The sequence below is a fragment of the Cajanus cajan genome, chromosome 2 (genome assembly GCF_000230855.2).
Source record: "Cajanus cajan strain Asha chromosome 2, NIPB_CcT2T_4, whole genome shotgun sequence".
Taxonomy (NCBI): Eukaryota; Viridiplantae; Streptophyta; class Magnoliopsida; order Fabales; family Fabaceae; genus Cajanus; species Cajanus cajan.
In genome coordinates, this window is record NC_138518.1 from 23,278,892 (window position 1) to 23,301,601 (window position 22,710).

Genomic DNA, 22,710 nt, shown 5'->3' on the forward strand with positions numbered 1-22,710 from the left:
AAAGAACGATCATATTGAAGATTAAAGATCTCATGTTGGCCAAGTGTTGAAGGCTCTTACCAATGAATATATCTTTGAAGCCTATAAATACAAGAAGACTCAAAGAAAATAAATGAATAGTTGTAGAACTTTGTGAATATTTGTATAAATGTTTTCTTAGCCATGCCAAAACTCTAACCAAATTTTTTTAAGTTTAAACATCTTGTAAGTCATCGTCCAGTAGATGATCAGTGAGAAAACTTAAATTTAGCTATCCTTACTTTAGCAAGTCAAATTTCAATTGAGTGTACCAATAGCTTATATCATCTCTGTGAGAGTTATAAACACTCAAACACTCTACCATCTTGTAAGCCTGAAAAGGCTAGTGAAAGAATATTGCAACAAGTTGTTGTGTCTATAGTCAAGAGTGACATAGAAAATATTTTGTGTAACTGGAAGTAGCATAGAGGATACTTGATATAAAAGTTTCCAAAATAATGGAACCTGTCAAGTTTGAAGATAACTAGACATAAGGTCGAGTGAACTAGAATAAAATTACAAAGTGATTTTACTTTATCTCTTATCCCTTATGCTTTTAGATGAACAATTTTTCTCATAATTGTCAATTTGTGAAAAGCTTTAAAAAACTTACACACACACATTCAACCCCCTTTTTGTGTGTTTATTTCAATTTCATAGAATAGATGGGAAGACTTTTTATGAGATACATACTTGTTGTAAAGGCATGGTCCCAAAATTTTAAGGTAGGGATGCATACACTAATATGGTCAAGCCATGTTTAATAATGTGACGGTGTTTTTTCTTAACCACACCGTTTTGGTGGTTTGTGTGAGGACAAATGAGTCAACCCCTAGTTGGTTTAGATAATTAATAAAAGGTTTGTATTCCTTTCCCTAATCAGGTTGAACTATTTAGATAGATGGTTCAAAATTATTTCTTAACCATGATATTAAACTGTTTAAAAATAAGTGAATCTTGTATGACCATCCACAAAGGCTATATAATATTTGTAACCACTAGTGGATGTAAAGGGAACAAGTCCCTACAAATCAATATATATGATTTCTAATGGTTTATTATATATAGTTGGAGACAAGAGAGAATAAAGCATGTGAGCTTTTCCCATACAACAAGAGGTACAAAAAATAGAATTATTATTTATTATAGGAAAATTACAAAGTTTGAATATGATTCTTTGAAAATCTATAATAGGATGACCTAGTATAGAGTTCTAGTGAGCAACAAATACACCAAGTCAAGGAGTATTATTAACATCGTGATTTGATTTTGTTATCATGTGACAAGTAAGTGGAGATTGATTGAATGTGCCTTGAAGGAAAGCTGGAAAATGGTATTAGCTATATGGTCCAATAGTTCCTATGAGAATGATCTCACTACTGACATATGATTTAACCACACAAAATGTAGGGTGAAATTCAAAATAAACTTAATTATATTTTGCAAATTGACATATACTCATTAGATTTTTGGTTATAGAGGGAACAAACAACAAATTTTAAGTGTGAGAGTTGTTTAAGTGTAAGGTGAAAAAAATATGGTAACATTTGCATATTTATAGGCAATCCTTGTCAATTTCTAATTAGAATTTGATCTAGTCCTTGGAAGGGGACATGTACATTATTTGAAATGTTAGTAATGTGATGAGATTCTCTAAAGTTAAGATACATTGGTTGGTCGAATGTATTGATTGTGAAAGTAGGTTGATCATGATTTGTGGTTACTCATAAGCATGGAGAGGTCACCTAAAAAATACTTACCATTGACCTGGAGAGGTTATAACAAGCAATACTAATCGCCTTGGAGATGTCACCTAAAAAATACTCACCATTGACTTGGAGAGGTTATAGTAAATAGTACTCATCAGCCTGGAGAGGTCACCTAAAAAATACTCATCAACGGTTGATCGAGGTCGTACCTAGTCAAATGCAATGAAATTTTTGTACTACTAGGAAGTGACTCCTAGGTCGTCTCTCAAGGAACAACAAGCCAAGCAAAGGTTGAAGTTAGACATGAAACATATAGAAGGGGGGGTTGAATATGTGCGTGTTAGTAATAAGAAATTTTATAAACATTTTCGCAAGAGTAATGTTCTTCGTCCAATGCATTCTTAAATACCACACGGTTATGCAGAATTTGCTTAACACATGGGCACTACGTCTGAAAGATTTACCGTCTGCTGAGGAAAATGATTTAGATAATAATACCAATTAAAGCTCTTGCATTTTCCTTTTTCAGGATAGTTTCATATGAGGATAAGTAGTAGATAAAACTTTTCAGTGTAAAATATTTGTTAAACAAAATTTGCATCTTCGTCTAAAAAGTAGTTTGTGTGAAGAATAGACAGTAGACGAAGTTTTTTAACATAACTTGTCAATTAAAAAGAATTTGCGTCGGAAATATAAATAAAACAGTGCAATCATTTTTATACTGGTTCGCTCAACTGAGCTACGTCCAGTCTCCTTCAATTGAAGGGTTCCACTAGATATCAAAATGAAGAACATTTGAGTATTATCGTCCACTCCTGGACCTGAGTATTATCGACCACTCCTGGCCCGTCGACTTCACTCATCAATGCTAGTATTCTTAAACCATTTCTGGTTCCCCAAGTATTCTCAACCACTCCTGGTCTGCCAACTTCACTCACCATCGCTAGTATTCTCTTATCATCCACTTTTGGCTAGAAGTGAGTATTCTCGACCACCTCCTGGCCCGCCAGCTTCACTCATTGGCGCTAGTATTCTCTTATCAGCCACTTCTAGCTAATAGTGAGTATTCTCGACCACCTCCTAGCCCGCCAGCTTCACTCACCGGCGCTAGTATTCTCTTATCAACGACTTCTGGCTAGTAGTGAGTATTCTTTGACAAGCCCCTCTGGGCTTTACAAGTATTCTTTCCCTAGCCTCTTCAGGCTTTACACATGATAGATTTGTGCTTTGGTTTGAGTGCATACATAACTCTCATAGAGAGGATTGGGAATTTTCTACACTCTCTAAGGTTTGCTACCTTAGTCTTACAAATACTTGTGTTTGAGTGTTTGAGTTACTCTTATGGAGAGGATACATAGGTGTACAACACTCACTAAGGTTTTGTTCATAAGTGACATTTCAAACACCTTAGTCTACAGAGATAAAAATACAATGTCACATTATACATATGACTATGAACGCTCATCTTTGGTCTCTCTGTCTTGTGGGCTTGATATTACTCTTTTTCTTTTCATCAAAAAGATAGCCTTTCAAGGTTTGAGGTAGTGATATATATATATATAGTCTTGTAGAATCTACTCGTTGCTTGATCTTGAATATATTCATTGAAGCAGAGCATCCCGATACAAGTGTCCGTTGAAGCAGATATAGTCGTTCATGACTAGTTCAATCTACTCATTTAATGCTTGAATTCTTGCATTAAATGTTGCTTCCTGTGATAGACCTTGCATGAAGTCTTCTTTGTCTTGTTAGCAGATGTGTCTGACTTTAGTAAAGACCTAGGAATCTTTTTATCCTTTTCTGGTCTCGTAACTTGTAGAGTGTTGTCCTTTTCTGAAAAAGGTGGCACACTTTTTTTGACACATGCATGCTTCCTATTTTGACTCGTTTCTCTTTTCCTTTTTTCTTCACCTAAATGTTGAGAGCTTCTTGTATGATTGTGGACGATGTCTGAGTCTTTCTCTGAGGTCTGATTCTATTCTTCATGATGATTTTTGTCCTTTTTGTCCTTTTCTGATCTCGTAACTTGTAGTGTTGTCCTTTTCTGAAAAGGTGGCGCACTTTTTTTGACACATGCATGCTTCCTATTTTGACTCGTTTCTCTTTTCCTTCTTTCTTCACCTTAATGTTGAGAGCTTCTTGTATGATTATGGATGATGTCTGAGTCTTTCTCTAAGATCTGATTCTATTCTTCATGATGATTTTCGTCTGTCTGATCATTTCATGTGCTTCTCACGTTTTGGATCTTCGTTTGACTTTCTCTGATTAGGTTAGTCAATGTGTAATTTAGAGCTTTGAACTTTGTCTGAGTATTGATGCATTGACTTCTCCATTAGTCTAGTCAACTCTGTAAATGGAATTTGTTTCCATCTGGAGTATCTTTCCTCTTATGTGTTGTTGTCTTTCTTCTTATCATCGTCTCATGCTTGGTCCATTTCTCCATGTTGCACTGGAGGTTGCTCTTGACACATATCTATTGGACTCATAGTCATTTGGTGTACACATTGTACTCTGTCTATTCAATTAGCTTGAATTGTTTGGTTCTCATGACATGCCTTGTCGTATCTGTTCTTTTACCAGAGTTGATCTTCTGGTTTCATCTGATGTTTGACACAACTTTTTCTTGTTCCATGTTTGATTTTGTTTTTGGCTCTTCTTCTGATACTCCATTTCCTCTTGCCTATAGTAGTCCTCATCTAGTGTTTTTTGAATGTTCTTCCGTCCTTGATCAGACCTAATTTTGATGTTTGACTAGACATCATCTGATTCTTGTTTAGTTTGCACAAGCACCGTGGATTCTTGCATTTAATGTCGTTGATCTTGCATTAAATGTTTGCTTGCTGAACCTGCATTCCATGAGGTCTTTTGTACCATTTATTTGCTTCTATGTTTGGCATTAAGATATCTTTGTACTTTCCGGTATTGTAGCTACAGAGGCGTTGTCCTTTGCTGACTGGTAGGTGTACTTACTCTGACACGCATTTTTGATTTATGGATAAGCGCTCATCTATTTTTCTTATAATTTTTCTTCTATTTTGATGTCTTCATGTGTTCTTCTGAGAGTATGGATGTCAGGTAGTTCGTCTCGTTGTATTTATAAATGCAATCCAGCATTCTTGATCTTCGTCTGTGTTATTCGAGTCTCCGTCTGGTTGGCTATGACTTAGTTTTGTCCCATGTCCATGGTCTTGTATCATTTGAGGCTTTATTATTTTCCTTCTTGTGCTGGACAGTAACTTATGCATATTCTCTATTCTTTAACTCGCTTGTACTTATATCTAAAACACTAACACACTTGTTAGAAATAACAACATGTATTATATTTGTCTCATTCAAAACCTTGTTGAGAATTGCTTTCATCTTCGTCTAACTTAACAAAGGTTCTTGTAGTACACAACAAACACACGAATGGGGGGTTTGCAGATTCGAAATAAAATAGTCGTATGTGAATAGTAAATGAATGGAACAGTACACATCAACTCTCTAACTTAGTTGTAGCACCCATATCATTGGTTCAAAATATTACCCTACTGCTTTAAACCTCAATTCAAGTCTGAATAACCACATCAACTCTCTAACTTAGTTGTAGCACCCATATCATTGGTTCAAAATATTACCCTACTGCTTTAGGTTTAAACTTTTATTTTTGTAAATATTTGTAATAAGAACAATGTGTAAATAATTAATAAAAGAGGATAAAATGTTTAAATTATGATTCTTTATTATGCTAAATTCATCATAGGGTACCAAATTAAGGTGTTGTAGGGTGCCTAACACCTTCCTTACACTTAATCAACCCCCAAAATCAATTCTAGCTATGAAGGCCATAATTGATTTGCGAAAACCGTTTTCCTTTTTTTGATGTTTTGAGTAAGATATTGGTGACGACTCCTTCAAACCTTTTCAAAAACCATTAATTAAGGATTTGTTTAGTTTTTGGACATTCCCTAACTGATGAGTATAGACACCTAATTTCATCCAGATCCACAAACAAAGAAGTGGACATCAAGCATGAAGGAAAAGAGTTCCCAAAAGCCCAAAAACGACACAATATGACATCAGAAGGCCCAAAAACCCAACAAGGGTGATTTAGTAGCCCGAAATGGGTCGTTCCAAACTACTAAAAAGGCCCAAAAACCCTGGGTTGGAACGAGCCGTTCTCAGTCCAAAATGGGCCATTCTAGCACAAGTTGTTATGAGTAAAATTCAAATCCAGAACAAGTTGTTCCGATTCCAGAACGGGCCGTTCCAGATTCAAATTTTACTCTTAACGAATTGGTCCATAACGGGTCGTTTCGAAACTAGAATGAGTCATTCTGGCCAACTCTAACGTCTATAAATAGCAGCGTCAGACATTGCTCAAGGGACCAAAAAATAATCTAAGAAAGTCACATAGAGCTAAAAATTTCTCTCTCTCTCTCTCCCTCTTATTGTATTTCTTGAGATTTTGTGAGGCCGTCTATAGTATGAACAGTAGCCAAAAAGCACCTAAAAGTCTCCATACTTGAAGATCCCAAAAAAGCACAAAACAAGAGGTATTTCAGTTAATATCTTTCTCCTTTCCCTACTTTATCATCTTTAATAAACACTGTTCTAAACCAAAGGAGTAATTATGTAGACCATGTTAGTAAGTATCAGATGTATTGCGATTCGTATCGTACGATACAATTCGATTCCGAGGTCCCGCGATTCGAATCGCAGGTCGTCTCGTTTTTGGTCAAGAATTGCATGTGAATTGTGCGTATCATGGCGTGAATCAGAAAAATCGCGATTTTGGAATAAATCACACGATTTCCAAAAAGCGGGTCGCGCCGCGCCTTGAAATTGGGTCGGGTCATGCGAGACCAGATCCTGGAAACCCTAAAAAAATAGCTTTTTCTATAAAAAAAAGCAGAAAAGAGAGGGAAAGTGCCGATCTGTCTTCTTCTTGAATCTCCGTCGATTTGTCTTCTCCGGCATATCTCCGTCGATCTGTCTTCTCTAACAGTGACTCTATCTTCATCGACGGTGGCTATGTCTTCTCCGGCATCTGCAGACCTGTTTTCTTTTAAGAGGGAAGGCAACGACTTGAGTCTCACCATTAGAAGGGATGCAGGATAAATAATTAGGGTTAGAAAAACTGGGCCAAATGGGCCAAGTTTTATCTTATCATTTGATTTGGTTAAGGGGCCTTTTCTTCTCTATTTTTTTTATAGAAAGTAACTTCTCTTTATTATTATTATTAATTATTATTATTATTATTTAATATTATTATTATATTTTAGATAATATTTTAAGTAATAAAAAATTTAATATAACACCTTAAATATTTTGTTTTCTTTATTTTTTTATTTTGTTTAACTACTATAAATTAAGTTATGTTTTTATTTTTATATGTATATTATTATTTATATGTATTATAAATTATTTAATATTTATATATATGTGTGAAAATAAATAAATAAGAATATATTTATATATTATTAACTATATATTAATGTATCATTTCATTTTTCCTGTTTGTTTATGTTAAAATGTGCCTTGAGTACTTAAATAAATAAATAAATAAATAAATAAATATATATATATATATATATATGAGGAAGGTTCAAACGACACTGGTGTAACTTTTACTAAGTGTTACACCGCTCAATAACTTTATATTAAATGTGAATTTTGAAAATCCAACCATTAGATTGAAAGTTCATATCTCTTAGATCATATATATCAAATTTTATATTAATCTAAGATGATTTGATACTTCATTTTCATAAAACAAAATTGACATAATATATACATTTTAAAATATACTAAAATATGAACACTTTGATTACCTTCAAATTGTTGTTCAATTTTAACAAAATTTGACATATATGATCTAAGAGATATGAACTTTCAATCTAACAGTTGGATTTTTAAAATTTATATTTAATCTAAAGTTATTAAACGGTGTAACACTTAGTAAAAGTTACACCGGTATCGTTTGAACCCTCCTCTATATATATATGTATGTATATATACTATGTTTTTATTGATCATGAATCTTACGATACACTATTTGTATCCCGATTCGTATCCCGATTCAACTACCATGATGTAGACATCTTAGGGTAAACCATGTAATTTATTATTCATGTATGTAAATAATCATCAATAAAGGGGAACCAATATTTAAATTGTTAATCTTATTCATGTTAACTTCGTCATAGGGTACCAATTTAGGGCGTTGTGGAGGTACTTAATACCTTCCCTACACGTAACCGACCCCCGAACCCAATTTTGGTTGTCAAGACCAATATTGGATTTTTAAAAGTATTTTCTTTTTCAAAATCATTAATTAGGGATTAATCTAGACTTCGGACATTCCTTGATTAATGAGATTTTTAAAACGATAGTCTAAACCATTAGTTGTAACCTCAAAATTTTTTGGGTTGCGAAAATGAGATTTTTCAAACGAAGGTCTAAACCATTTGTGGGTAACATCAAAATTTTTCGGGTTCCAACAACCATGAGTGATGATTCCATAGTACTGCATGCTTCCTATAACTGCTGGCCACTACTTTACACTCTCTTTGGTGACCTCTCAGTTTCCCTCTAAAAGGTGCTCTTAGGGTTTTAGAAGATGTGTATGAAGACCTAACCCATTTGTTTTTATTTTTAATAGGTCTTCTGATTAGGTTCGAAGTCCAACCTAATACTCTCCAATTACAACGCCTCTTATTTTATCTAATTTAAATAAAACATTTGTATTATAACTTAATTAATCCAAATTATTATTTTTTATTTTTTAAAAAATGGGATGTTACATTGTGTGTTTCACCTAATGATTACTTTTTTATATGACCAAAGATGATTCTTTTCAATTTTGGGTACAAAAGGAATGGAACTACAACATGTGTCAAAATGACTTTTAGCCGACTTCACATACTTCAAGAAATCTTCTTGTCCTTTCTTTAACGAAAACTACATCTTGTCCTTTTCTAATCTGTCCAAGAACCAAAGAAGTTTTTATTCATTTGATCTGTTAAGTTATATGTTGAAAACATATGATATGAACATCAAACATAATAAATATGATAATAAATGCATTTGTTTGAGACAAACAATATGTTTAATATGATATGAGGATATTCAAAAGACTTAGTCCAACATGTTCCTTTGAGTGGTCTATGCTATCATCTTATAATGTAGTCTTTTTATGCTTCACTAAAATGCATATGTTTGTTATCATTAAAGCATAAATTTTGAAGGGTCTTAATATGTCTTTTGATCTAAAAATTATTTTATAATTATAATAGGATGTATATATTTTCTGACGAGGTAAATTATTATGATCATGTGATATATGTATGATCTAATGTTACATGTAATGTCATGTCCATGATGTACTAATTTGGTAGAAAATGTTGTATTCTAGTATCATGTTGTAAAAAGAAATTACTCTAATACTTTCTAACTCTATAATTAATACTTATGGATTTGTTTAAATAAATTAACTTTAAGAGAAATGATTATAAGATAAATCAATGTAATAAAGAGTGTCACAACTACCATTAAAGACAAAAAGAAAGATAAATAGGGAAAAAATTCCAATCATTCATTTAAAAATTACAATATTTAATAATTGAAAATAAATTTTTATTTTATTTTATTTTTTATGGATGAAGGCTAGCATGAACTACCTTTACAAGTGGTTTATGGTGTGCTATCTTATTTTACCATTAGATTCATCTTAAATATACTATTATAGCAAAGACCGTGTGTACCATGCTTTTTTTTACCCAATTTTAAAAAATTTTCTCTATGCAACTAATCTTTCTCTTTCCCTTTTGATCTTTCCCCCTCACTTTATTGTGTAGAGCACATTGTCTCTAAACTCCAACATGGGTGGACCAACATTATTGGGGTCAATGAAGGACAAGACTTGGAGGAGTGTGAAGTGCATCACCATCATACTCTAGCATGAGCAATGGAAAATGTCGTTGCCCTTAAGGATGCGAAAGGAATAGGCTCTTGGATGAGGAGTGTGGAGTGTGGTAGGGCCTTTAGCCAAATTACAGTGTTGGCGTCAGTATCGGAGAAACAATAGATGAAGAAGACGAGAGAGCGAAGCCAAGCGAGGAGGGATACCAAATTGAGTTGTTGCACTTTACTATTGTGCTCCTTCGTCTCATTGTTGTGGTTCATTGTCAAACTCCATTCTCAAATTTATGTCATTTGTTGTTGCATACATTATAGATCTGGAACATATTAATGTTGTTTCGTTGATGGTGGTGGTTGATGACAATGTCATTGCTATCGTGGTTGTTAGTGACATTGGCAAAGAGAGAAGAAGAAAAGGAAATGTGAGAAGAAATATCATTGCCGCCTTCGATAATGGTTTACAATAGTAAAAGTTGCTTAAAAAAGGAAGAAAGCAATACTATAATGTGAATGACACATTACAACAATTGTAAAACAGATTAATCTAAAAGATGATATTTGTTATCCATATTGGACCACCTATAACCATAGAACTATCTTTTTTATATGTTGTAAACATGTCTTACTCTACCACCATATCTTTTGTGAGGAATCAAAATATCTTAATGCGAAATAACTAAGTTTTTTTTTTTTTCATGAATGAAGAATAAAGATTAAAAAGACAAGTAGTGTGCTTAATACACAATATCTGAAGACTCTTTCATGCTTTTCTAATTTGGTGCTAAAGTTTTTATTTTCCAAAGAAGATTCGTGCAAATGTTGTTTTCTTAGTTATCTAAATATCTTTAGCGAAAACGAGAATAAAGACACAAAGTAGTGCGCTTAATACAGAATAGGTGAAAGACTCATTGGTGCGAATGTTTTTCTTTTTTAAAGACGATAAGGTTCTTTTCTCACTAAGTAAAAGTAAAACCCAAGAAAAGCACGAGTAAACCAAGAGTAAAAGTGTGGAAATCGCATTCGCATCCCATCATAGATATTTATACCGGCATTAGCCAATAGCCTGCACGAGCGTGAGTGCGATGCCATGTCAAACACACCCGTCACGCGAAGGCTCCACCGCAGCCCACGATAAATAAGATAGAGCCTCCCACACCCAAAAATGGCATCCATAGTTGCTGCCTCAGCATTCTCTTCCATTATCGCATCTACTCCTTTTCTCACTCCTTCTTCTTCTTCTCTCTTTCTCAAGACACTCACTCTAAGACCTTCGTTACCGTCAAACCGTCTTTCGTTTACGTCACAGCCACTGCGCCACCACATGGCTCGCGCCACCCTCGGCCTCACTCACCCATCCAACACCGAACCGCACAAGGTCCAATTCAATCTCACGCATAATTTCATTTGAATTTGAATTTGAATTTGGATTTGGATTAAGACGACGTGTGGAAATGGCAGGTTTCGTTCGCGGCGAAGGAGGTTGACGTGGCGGAATGGAAAGGGGACTTGCTCGCCGTCGCCGTCACGGAGAAAGACGCGGCGAAAAACGGCGAGTCGAGATTCGAGAACGCGATTCTGAGCGCGTTGGACTCCAAATTGGGGGGGTTATTGGGCCAGGCCTCGTCGGAAGAGGACTTCACCGGCAAACTGGGCCAGTCCACGGTTCTCAGAATCGCGTCCGGACTCGGATCCAAGCGAGTCGCCTTGCTCGGCCTCGGCGTCTCCGCCTCCACCGCCGCCGCGTTTAAGTCCCTCGGCGAGGCCGTTGCCGCCGCCGCCAAGTCCGCCCAGGCCGGCCACGTCGCCGTCGCGCTTGCCTCTCATGACGGACTCTCCGCTGCGGCTAAGCTTAGCACCGCGTCTGCAATCGCCTCTGGTATTTGTTCCGGTCAAGATTTGCGTTTAATTTGACTTGTATATGAGTTGTGAATTGAGATTGAGGAGTTTGGTAGGGACTGTGCTGGGAACGTTTGAGGATAACAGGTACAAGACGGAGTCGAAGAAATCGGCGCTTAAATCGGTGGACATTATTGGGCTTGGAACTGGGCCTGAAGTGGAGAAGAAGCTTAAGTATGCAGGAGACCTTTCTTCTGGAGTTGTTTTCGGGAGAGAGCTTGTGAATTCTCCGGCTAATGTGCTAACGCCAGGTTCTCATCGAACTTTCAATTGTGTTTATAAGTTTTGGGTAAGCTTATGCAAAAGCACTTAATTAGTTCGTAAATTGAAATAAACTTTTCCAAAAACTAAATTAGTTCATAAATGAAATAAGATTTTTGAGAAGCTAATAGAATAGCTTCTTATGCATAAGTTAATTTCAACTTACAGAGAAATTTATTTCACTTTTTCTACCCATTTTTCTCTCTTAGAAGTTCTTTTATAGAAGTTTACCAAACATGATCATAGAGTCAAAATTATTAAACTTCTTAACAAGTATTTAAAAAAAAAAATGAAATGACAAAGGAAAGCAAATTAACCTTTTTGTGTGAGTTAAAATCGTGAATTTCAACTTTTTCAGGAGCTCTTTTTGTTTTACTTCCTCGTCTAAATTTCATAGAGTTTGACATTCTTGCCTTAAAAGAATCCAACACTAGGATTTTACAATTGAAAGTTCTTGTAGACTAAAAGCTAATACAAACTGAGTCACACATATGCACGCATGCATGATTGCTAAATTCCAGAGTTTTGTAAACCCTTGGTGCCTTAGTGAACTCGAACCATAAAAATACATTTTGGTAACTAAACATAATTAAATAGCATATTCATGTATAACATTTACGTTCCAACACTATAACAAAGCAAAGGAAAGTAATGAAATACTAATAACAATCAATAATTGATGCAACTGCTATGCGATATTTAAGCCACTCATGTTATTTTGTTGTTTAAAACAGGACAAAAGATATCTACGATAGTGTAAAAGTAATTTTGTAAAATTAATTCAGGTACTCGACGAAATCTGTGACAATTTTGCATTTTGAGGCCAAAAACTATGTAAATTCAGGCTTATAAATTCAATAGGAATTTACTGTTTGTTAGTTTATTTGAACTTATATGAATTTTACAAAAAGAGATTTATATGAGTTAGCTTGTTTTTGTATCCAAATATCATAAACTTGCAAGAACTTAATTAGACTCCTGAATTTAAACTACCTTGTGTGCCAAAAACCATGCGTAAATTTGGGCTTATAAATTCAATAGTAGGATTTAAAGTTTACTGTATGCTGTTTATTCAAACGTATGAATTTGACAAAAAGAGATGTACATGCTGAGTTAACTTGTTTTTGTATCCACTATCCAAATATCATAAACTTGCAAGAATTTAAAAAGACTCCAAAGTTTAAACTGCGATGTGTGTGTGAGGGGTGTATCATGCAAAAGTTTGAGAACTGAGAATAGTTAACTTGACCACTTAATGTTATGTAGATGGTAAGGATTAGCTCCTCTCATTCTCTCATTTGACACTACCTATATATATGGATTTGCCTCTGTTAGTCTGTTGAAGTGAAGAATTCACTTTAGAGGAAAATGAGCTGTAGCCACTGATTTTAAAATCAATGGTTGAGATTGTGACAGAATGCAATGCATGCACATGTATAATAATCTATAAAGTTGTTTAAATATATTATCTTGATTTTCTCATGGTTGGATATAACTCTTCCTCTCTAAAGTGAAAATTTCTCTTTATAGGAACTATAGTATAGACAGACACACATTTCCTGGGTTGAACATTTTCACTGTTTCATTGCAACGTTTTTATTTCTAGGAATTGATATGTTCTTGATGAATTATTTGCATCAGGGGTATTGGCTGAAGAGGCATCAAAGATTGCTTCATCATATAGTGATGTTTTTACTGCCAAAATATTAGACGCCGAGCAGTGTAAGGAATTGAAAATGGGGTCCTATCTTGGTGTTGCAGCAGCCTCAGCAAATCCTCCTCATTTTATCCATCTGTGTTATAAACCACCAAGTGGACCTGTCAATGTCAAGTTAGCTTTAGTTGGAAAAGGTTTGACTTTTGATAGGTACTTAATTTAACCATGTCTCTTTTTATTTTAGCTGCAACACAAAACATGAAATGATATTTTCTGTCATGTTATCCTTGGTGTTGATTTTGAGATTATAACTTTTATTGCTTATGGAGCTATGATAGATTGTCACTTCTTTTGGTGTTGCTTCCATTTTCAACTTTAGCCTGTTAGCATGTTCCACTCATTGAAAAGCATGGTGCACAATGTATTACTGGAAACTATTAATATAATGGATTTTATTACCCATTAGATTGTTAGCTACTTGATCATTGACTTCTATGTCAATTTTCATACCAACTTCTGGTTTGATATGAGGAACACAGGTAACAGGTTCTTTCAAAGAAATAATTGTCTAAAACAGATAAAGGAAAAGAAAAAGAATACTTTAGTAGTATTTGTTGAGGTACAAACACACAACCTAAGGAGAGAATTCTCCTTTTGAGGGTTTCACCTTTCTGCTATAGAGCTAATGTTCAGTTTTCAATGGATAACAGAAAAGAATGAATAATCTTCTACAGTTATACTCCTACTATTTAATCTTACCACCCATCTAATTCTGTAACTAACTACATTTAAACAACTCAAACTACTTTACCTTATTTCTTGTATTCTTTGGTCAAGGATCCTATTAGATGGCCTTAAGTAATTTTGTGATGATATGCTACTTATGAATAATATTTTCATTTAAAAGTGATATTTTAATCTGTACAATCCATTGCCGAGCTCCACGGATCCACCATTTAACTATGTTTTTCACTTATTTCAATTTTCTGTATTCAGTGACTTAATGTGCAAAGGCACAGGCTTACTAGTTATTATCTCAATTATACTTCCCCTATTTAATTATCAATTGGCATGTTTCTGCCCTTATGTATTATGAATCATCTCATACTATTACCAATAGTCCCCTGGTGTTCAAATTGCTGGTGATATAGTCTCTCTTTTATAATTTATCACACCTGTCACTCTCAATTTCAGAGTTAATTTTTAAGAAAAAATTGTGTTCTATTATTAGCCTATGTAATCAAAGAAGTGTCAGGCCCCATAAAATAGCTAGCCCAGTCCAACTCAGCCATGGGCCATGGGTATGGAAGACATACAATAGGAGAAATAAAAAATATTAGTAGAAGGGGTAAAAGGGGAATTTATGCAATGAGGGAACGTGGAGTTAGTTACGTTTTGGGTGTATTCTCATTTAGAGGGAGGAGGAAAGAGAAGGAGGGAGGTTTTGGGGTATTCAGTTAGTAGTGGGTCAGGAGCTGTGCTCTGTGGGTATTGCATATTCTATCTCTGTAATACATTTCGTTTTCAATAATACAATATCTTTCAATTTTATTTCTTGGTCTCCGACAAGAAGTCACACGAGATTGTGTGATGTTTGTTTCAATTACAAATTTACAATATGCGGACAACTTGATGTTGATGATTAGGGGGCTATAGGTAATAGGATGATAGATCAATGTGGAGTATGCTGAATAGTAGTTTATGTGTAAGTGTTATTGGAGAGATAGATCATGGTGGATAAGTGCAATTTCTCCTTTGACTTGTGTTGTTTTTTATTTAACACTATAATAATTACAATTTTTCTTTGTTTTATTTGCATGTCATTAGTGGTGGTTACAACATCAAGACAGGACCTGGCTGTTTGATTGAACTCATGAAATTTGATATGGGCGGTTCTGCTGCAGTTTTGGGAGCAGCAAAAGCTCTTGGTCAAATCAAACCTCTTGGAGTGGAGGTTTGTCATTTATATAATTGTTCACTACTTTTATTATTTTATTATTTTTATTTTTTTACATATTTTCTATTATGTTATCCTGCTAAATTTCAAAGTAATGGAAGGTAAAAGCCTTTGCTTGGTAACTAGTTGGTGGTGGCTTCATGTATGTAAGAATAAGGATTTTTCTTTTCTCGTTTTAGATTTTCATAATTTAACTATTGAATATGAATAGGGTGGCTACTCTTCATTAGAATAATCTGCTTGGAGTTTCTGTAGCAGTTTCTCTTGACTCCTTTTAAAGCTTTTGATAACAGTATGGAATCCAAAATTTAGTAGTTGTCATTACCATGTAGTTTATGCTGTTGTTTTTGGGGTATTTTGGTGTTAGTGGAATGCTTGTGTTGTCTAGTGCATGTCTTGACCCTTGCATATATTGTCAAATAGGATTGTGCTTTATAGTTTCTCTTTGTTCATCTTTTTGCACAAAAAATGCGTTTTATATCCCAATTTAAAGTAGTCCTTCATGTGCAGGTTCATTTTATAGTTGCAGCTTGTGAGAATATGATAAGTGGAACAGGTATGAGGCCTGGAGACATAGTCACAGCTTCAAACGGAAAGACTATAGAGGTGAGGATTTATTAGGTTCATATTCATTGTTTTAATTTGTACATGTAAAGTTTATTATATATGATATTCAGACATAATACTGGCCTATTGAGTGGATTTGTATTTTGTTTTAACCATAACTGTGTTTCTTTATTTTTGCATTTTTATAAGAAAACATTTGATAAGTGTTGGATTAGAACATAAGAAAATATCATACCATATCCTAGATTATCCTTTAGGTTTAGTTTCCCTATTTCCTCACTATCTCCTAGGATTCCTTACTATCATGATTTGTGGACCCAACCTCTTTGGAGTTCTTGTGCCATTCTCGTGTAGGCTTGTTTTCTCCACATGTTTCTGTCCTCCTTGCATGGCAGCAAATCCTGGCCAATTTCTGGCTGCTTTCAACAGCTTTTGACTTGCACCACCTTGCTCATCTCTGATCCACACTTTGTCATTTTGTCTCATGTACCCTTGATCTACACTTTGTCATTTTGTCTCATGTACCCTTGTTCTGGCTTTTTACGGCTATTTAGCACTGTTTCTCTTTCCTCTTGTTGACCAATGACTTTCTCTACTCAAATTTGCCCTCTTTTGATGAAAACCATTGGAGAGGTGGTTGGTGATTCCCTCCACTAGTCTTCTAGTTGTGCCCAATCTTTTTTCATGATTGAAACAAGCTTTAGAAACCAAAAATGATGGTGGAGACAAGGGATGAGGTTGTGCCACTTCTAAGGTAGAAGATAAGCAAGAGGTGTTGATCTTGCCACAGAGGAATTCCTTAATAAAAGATCATAAGGAGAGATTTCTCGAAGGAAGATGACTAAGACTTTTAGAAGAGAAACTCAAAGATTTATTGTCATTTACATCCAAAGTGATCAGGCATATACAAGGAGAAATTATATATAGAGTTTGGTTGATTTATGGTGCAAGCTAGACCATAGTAGTCAATAGCGGTTGTCGCGGTCGCAATCGCGGTGCGTCGGAGCGGAGCGGCTTCATGCCGCTTCAAAAAGTTTGTTGCGGAGCGCTTTGAAGGAGCGGTTGGAGTGGTCGCGAAAGCGGCGGAGCGTGGCGGCGCGATTGCGGGTGGGCGACGAATCTTCTCTTCTTTTTCCAGCGGATCTCCGCCAATCTGTCTTCTTCTCCAATGAATCTCCGTCGATTTGTCTTCTCTGGCGGATCAACGTCGATCTGTCTTCTCTGACAGCGGGTTTGTCTTCTCCGACAGCGGCTGTCTTCTCCGATGGTGGCTCTGTCTTCTCCAGCATCTACAGACTTGTCTTCTTCTAAGAGGGAAGCAGCGGCAACGGCTGTTGGAGTCTCACAATTAGAAGGTGGAAAAATAATTAGGGTTGGGCCAAATGGGCCAAGTTTTATTTTATCTTTTGATTTGATTAAGGGCCTTTTACTTCACTATTTTTTTTTAGAAAGTAACTTCTCTTTATTATTAATTATTATTATAATTTAGATAATATTTTAAGTAATAAAAAAATTTAATATAAGACCTTAAATATTTTGTTTTCTTAATTTTTTTTTATTTTGTTTAACTATTATAAATTTTTATTATTAAAAATATTTAATGTATAAATTAAGTTATGTTTCTATTTTTATATTTATATTATTAATTATTTGTATTATAAATTATTTAATATATATATATATATATATATATATATAAATTAAAAAAAAATAGAATAACAGTATCCCGTTATTTATTATTTGAGGGAGAGGAAGACTTTAATCTTGATGAGGAAGAAGATTAAACTATAATGTTTAATTTTTTACTTAGAGCTTTAGCACTTTGTTTTGAAGACATTTTATATTATGTATTGTTTGAGTACTATGAACTTTTTATTATTAAAAATATTTAATGTATGAATTTAGAGTTATTTTTTGTTTTTTTAGCTGTTATATATATATATATTATTAATTATTTAATATATATAAATTAATATTAAAATAGCAGTTATCCCGCTCTGCGTCATCCCGCTATCTCATTTTTAGAGTCGACCGCTGCGCTCCGCTGTCCGAGATTGACTACTATGAGCTAGACTAATCATGATTAAATATAACCATGATTAGCTATTTTGTACTTAAGCTTACTAACTCTAGTTAAATGTCTAGAAGTCTAGTTAATCGTCTAAAAGCTTATGTAGCAAGCTAAATTAATCATAGTTTAAGAATAACCTACATTAGCATAAATTAACTCTAATTACCTAACCTAATCATTACAACTACTAAACTAATGATTACATTTAACAAGTTGTTGAGATGTCACTATCAAAGTCATGTGACTTAATTTGTAACTTGGATGACAAGCTTGGCTTGGTTTGGACATCCAAACCACTTGCATAAGCGAGTGGACGTCCAATTCAAATGGGCCAAAAGAAATTTGGGTTATCCAAGCCCAAATAAGTCTAACAAGACTTGGTTAGTTACACCACCCCCAATCTACTAATTACACCCTTAAGTAAAAATAATACAAGGATAAAATTAACTACACTACTTGATCCAAAATACAAGGTCAAAATAAAGGAAATATTTACAAGGAAAATATATACAAAGAAGAGAAAGTAAGCTACTAAAATTACCCAAAACTTAATAAGAGCTTGGACCTTCTTCCTTTAAGCCTAGCCTACTTCTCTCGGTTCCTTTTGGATTTGGCCTTTGGGCATGATGTCATCATCTTTGGTTCAAATCATGCATTGTGAGACCAGAGAAATCAGCTTGGCCCCATGAATTTCCCAGAGATATGAGCCTAGCCCTGTGGTTTTGTTAGAGAGAGATTAGCCAATTTTATAACTTCACCAAAAGTATCACTAGGCCATGTGACTTTACCAAAGAAATCAGCATGGCCTTGTAGTTTTCACCAAGAGACAAACTCAGAGTGCATAGTTTCTCTCAGTTTCAAAACACTTTGAGCTTGATGTGGGAATAATAGTGTCCAGTTCTGTTATTTGTGTATTTGCTAGTGGCTGACTCAAATCTTTGTCAGATCCAAGCTCCTAGGTTAGTTGCACCAGCTGTCATTTAGTTATGACAGCTGGAATGCATTATGAGTTAGATAGTTTCTGACTAGTAGCTTCTAGTTGACGGAAGCCTTGTTCTATTGTAAATAAGAGTGCATGAGTCTCTCTCTCTAATCTTAAACATTTTCAATTCAATGAAAATTTTCTTAATTCAATTTCTCTAGATTCTCAGTCTGTAACCTCATTATGTTCTGTTTGTTTTTGAAAAACTTATGCAATTGTACTCAGTGAGTATTTGCAAATCTATGCTACTTCTAGCCATTTCTGTCACAATAATAAATAAGTACATTTTATGCAAATCTGTTGAAGTCTATGAATTAATGTTTTGGTCTCTGAGATTTATATAATGGCACAAGTGTATGACATTGGTTTAACCTCTTGTGAAGGTTAATAACACAGATGCTGAGGGTAGGCTTACCCTGGCTGATGCTCTAGTGTATGCTTGTAACCAGGGTGCTGAAAAGGTATGGTGCTATGAATCTGATTCTTTCTATTATTTACATAAATCATAATGGATTGGCTTAATATTTAATATTTCACAATAGTTAGATTTGGTCATTAATCATTTCTAACAAGCGTTCTAGAAAATGTTCGAAACTTTCTAATTTCTCCTGCTGAGCTAAAATTCAATTGTTTGAAGAAAATATATGCTAGCAATGCATTCTTTTTATTGGCTGAAATTTGTTTGAAATTGCAAAATTTGGTGGTCCCAACTTTTTCCTAATGAGCCCCACATATGATTTTGTAGCTTTTATTTTAACCTATAATAGAGGGCGTGTTAGAAACTCTGTTGTTAACGCTCTTCTCTGAAGAATGTTATTTTTGTTAGAATACATGTGGCGTTCCAGTTCAGTTTTGTGTAAATACATTTGTACATCAAGTACTTTGGATTTTTGTGTTTACAAACACCTAGTGCGGCTGTCACTATTTTTGAATTTTGATTATGTAATATTTTAAGCAAGCTTACTACTTACCGATATAGTTTGGATTTAGAACTTTGCTAAAAGGTTGATCGACTTTTCTTCAGATAGTTGACCTGGCAACATTAACTGGTGCCTGTATTATTGCTCTTGGATCCTCAATTGCAGGTAATTATAACATAAACCTAAAATTATTAGTATGGTTATGGATTTAAATGATTAATTACCAATATTTGTTAGTGAGAGAAAAAGTCCAAATTTATAGTTGGCAATTTAAAGTAGTAATATTGTGGGGAAAGAGGAGAGCTAAGCTCTGGGGAGGCAGAACCTGAAAGAAACATGTCTGTGATAGTTGCCACTTGCCACATGATTTTGGATTTTCCTCTTTTCGCACTTATATGCTTATTAACCGATGAACTCGTGCAATGAATTATTCATCATCAGCTGATTATTGATGCCAACTATTGTTTTCATAAGGTGTGTTTACACCAAGTGATGACCTGGCAAAAGAAGTTTTTGATGCTTCTGAAGCAAGTGGGGAGAAACTATGGAGATTGCCATTAGAAGAAAGTTACTGGGAGTCAATGAAATCAGGAGTAGCTGATATGGTGAACACTGGTGGTCGACCGGGTAGTGCTATTACTGCTGCTCTTTTCTTAAAGCAGGTATATGCTACTGAGTTATTTTATTGTTTACACTTCTCACATAATTGTCCATGTCTACTACGGGGTGGTAATAATATTCAAATGCTATACCCGTTTTCCGAACTCCATTTTTTGTACAAATGATCGTGTTCCACTACAACTTTTTGTAGGAATGTTGCACGTTCAATGGGTTGATATGAGATGAGAACTGTAAAATTTTATATAGAAAATATGAAGGAACTTAATGGGGGGAAAATAGCTGCTTTATAAATGCTTCTATCTGCAGTCCTCCAACGCATTTATGTCACGGTTTTCTAAAACAATTGTGCTTTTGCAGTTTGTTGATGAGAAGGTTCAATGGATGCATATTGACATGGCTGGTCCAGTGTGGAATGAAAAGCAGCGCTGTGCAACAGGATTTGGTGTTGCCACTTTAGTGGAATGGGTTTTGAGGAACGCATCTTAAATGCAACGAAATGTTGAAATCTTGCTCAACTGTAGTGTTGTATTAATAAGTTATCTGAAAAGGATATAAAAGGTGTTCTCTGAGGCAGCTTTTAGACATTTTAATGTATTTAAACTTTATTGAGTGGCTAATGGTTAAGTTATCTTTAGTCTGTTATGTTAATATTTTTAGCTTCGGTGATTCTAATTTACGGTACGTGTAGAAGAATAGGTCAATTTGTCACAATCTTATTGATGGAAATTCTTAGATGAAATATAAACAATTATGATCTACTCGATCCTTTAGGCTCCGATGAGAGTTATTAATAATACTCTTAAAAATAAGAGTCGGTTTTCAAAAAAATTTATTAGTGGAGCTTCCTGATGTAGATGTAAATGTTACACAAGAAGGGGTTGAATTGTTGTGTTCTTTTAAGAAATAATTGTTTTATGAAAATCTGTTCTTCAAAATGTAAATTTTTGAGTGTTCAAACTTATGGTATTCTTTTGAAAATAGTTTTTAAGTAAGCTAGTTTTCATACAAGATTATGCAATAATAAATGTAACATGCAATAAAGTAAATGGAGCAAGTAAGAGGATGGAGTTAGAGAGATTTCATATAGAGTTTTATACTAGTTTATTTGAAAAAAGTCTTGTTCTTTGGAAGACCTATCTCGTGTCTGGTACTGCACGGTTTCACTCTGCAAGAACTCTGAATCATTCTCTTGAAGTTCATCCTCTTCATCATAAATGATTTGCTTGCCCCGAAATGACCTGGTTCAATAGGAAAATCTCAATGAATTAAGCCTTTTGATACAATCAAATAGAAAGTCCCAGGAGCACCATATTCTAGGAGCCCAAATGATGTGATTGAAAAAATCCTACTCTATCTGTTGTAGGTCGAGGACTTCCCCCCCTTCTTCAAACCACGATTCATATTTTTCATAGAGAAATCTCTGATCAACAATAGAATAAGATCCATTTTGAATCATATTTAAGGGATTCCTTGGTTCGGACCGAAGAAGCAATGTCACTTGATCGTTATCAAACTGACTACAATCTTTTACTATTCGTGAGGATCCCACCAGAGCGCCTTCTACTTCTAATAGGCCATGAACTAGATCATAATTATTCTCAATGAATCCATAAGACGTGATCCCATTTTTTTCATCAGGTCCGAGTGTAGACACCCAATTTCATCCAGACTCACAAAAGTAATGAAATGGACGTCTAATATCAAGGAAAGGAGATCCCGAAGCATGGAAACAACAGGACATGACGTCAGAAAACCTAAAGCCCAAATAAGTTAGTTTTAGTAGCCCGGAACGAGCTGTTCCAAAATTAGAACGGCCCATTCCCAAACTAGAATGGGTCGTTCCAAGTTACAAAAAGGGCCTAAAACCCTAGTTTGGAACGGACCGTTCCCAAACTAGAACGGGCCGTTCCAAGCTCCTAAAAAAGGCTAAAACCTAAGTTTGGAACGGGTCATTCCTTAATTGGAACAGGCCGTTCCTAAATTAGAAAGGGTCGTTCCAAGTTATAAAAAAGGCCTAAAACCTTAGTTTGGAACGGGGCATTCCAGCATAGGTAGTTGTGTGTTAAACTCACCTCTGGAACGGGCCGTTCTAGTTTTAGGAACGGGCTGTTCCAGTTACAAAATTAACACAAAATGGTCGGATCTAAAA

General features: G+C 34.7%; 1 protein-coding gene and 1 pseudogene across 1 annotated transcript; one reads left to right on the top strand and one right to left on the bottom strand.

Annotated features, from left to right (window-relative positions):
- LOC145954838 (uncharacterized) overlaps positions 1 to 22,710 on the bottom strand; it is a 198,651-nt pseudogene that overhangs the window by 146,050 nt on the left and 29,891 nt on the right.
- LOC109814964 (leucine aminopeptidase 1) lies at positions 10,699 to 21,209 on the top strand. Its single transcript, XM_020379506.3, has 10 exons — positions 10,699 to 11,004; positions 11,088 to 11,505; positions 11,582 to 11,776; positions 13,428 to 13,653; positions 15,271 to 15,397; positions 15,911 to 16,006; positions 19,404 to 19,481; positions 20,045 to 20,105; positions 20,415 to 20,602; positions 20,919 to 21,209. Exons 1-10 carry the CDS (start codon positions 10,792 to 10,794, stop codon positions 21,045 to 21,047), a joined length of 1,731 nt encoding a protein of 576 aa, XP_020235095.2. The 5' UTR covers positions 10,699 to 10,791; the 3' UTR covers positions 21,048 to 21,209.

What these genes read in the sequence shown, in the direction of transcription:
- LOC109814964 (XM_020379506.3), top strand. Translation starts at nt 10,792, where the DNA reads ATGGCATCCATAGTTGCTGCCTCAGCATTCTCTTCCATTATCGCATCT. An exon ending in AAAGGTTTGACTTTTGATAG is followed by an intron (nt 13,654 to 15,270) that starts GTACTTAATTTA and finishes GCATGTCATTAG; the next exon opens with TGGTGGTTACAACATCAAGA. An exon ending in CAAACGGAAAGACTATAGAG is followed by an intron (nt 16,007 to 19,403) that starts GTGAGGATTTAT and finishes CCTCTTGTGAAG; the next exon opens with GTTAATAACACAGATGCTGA.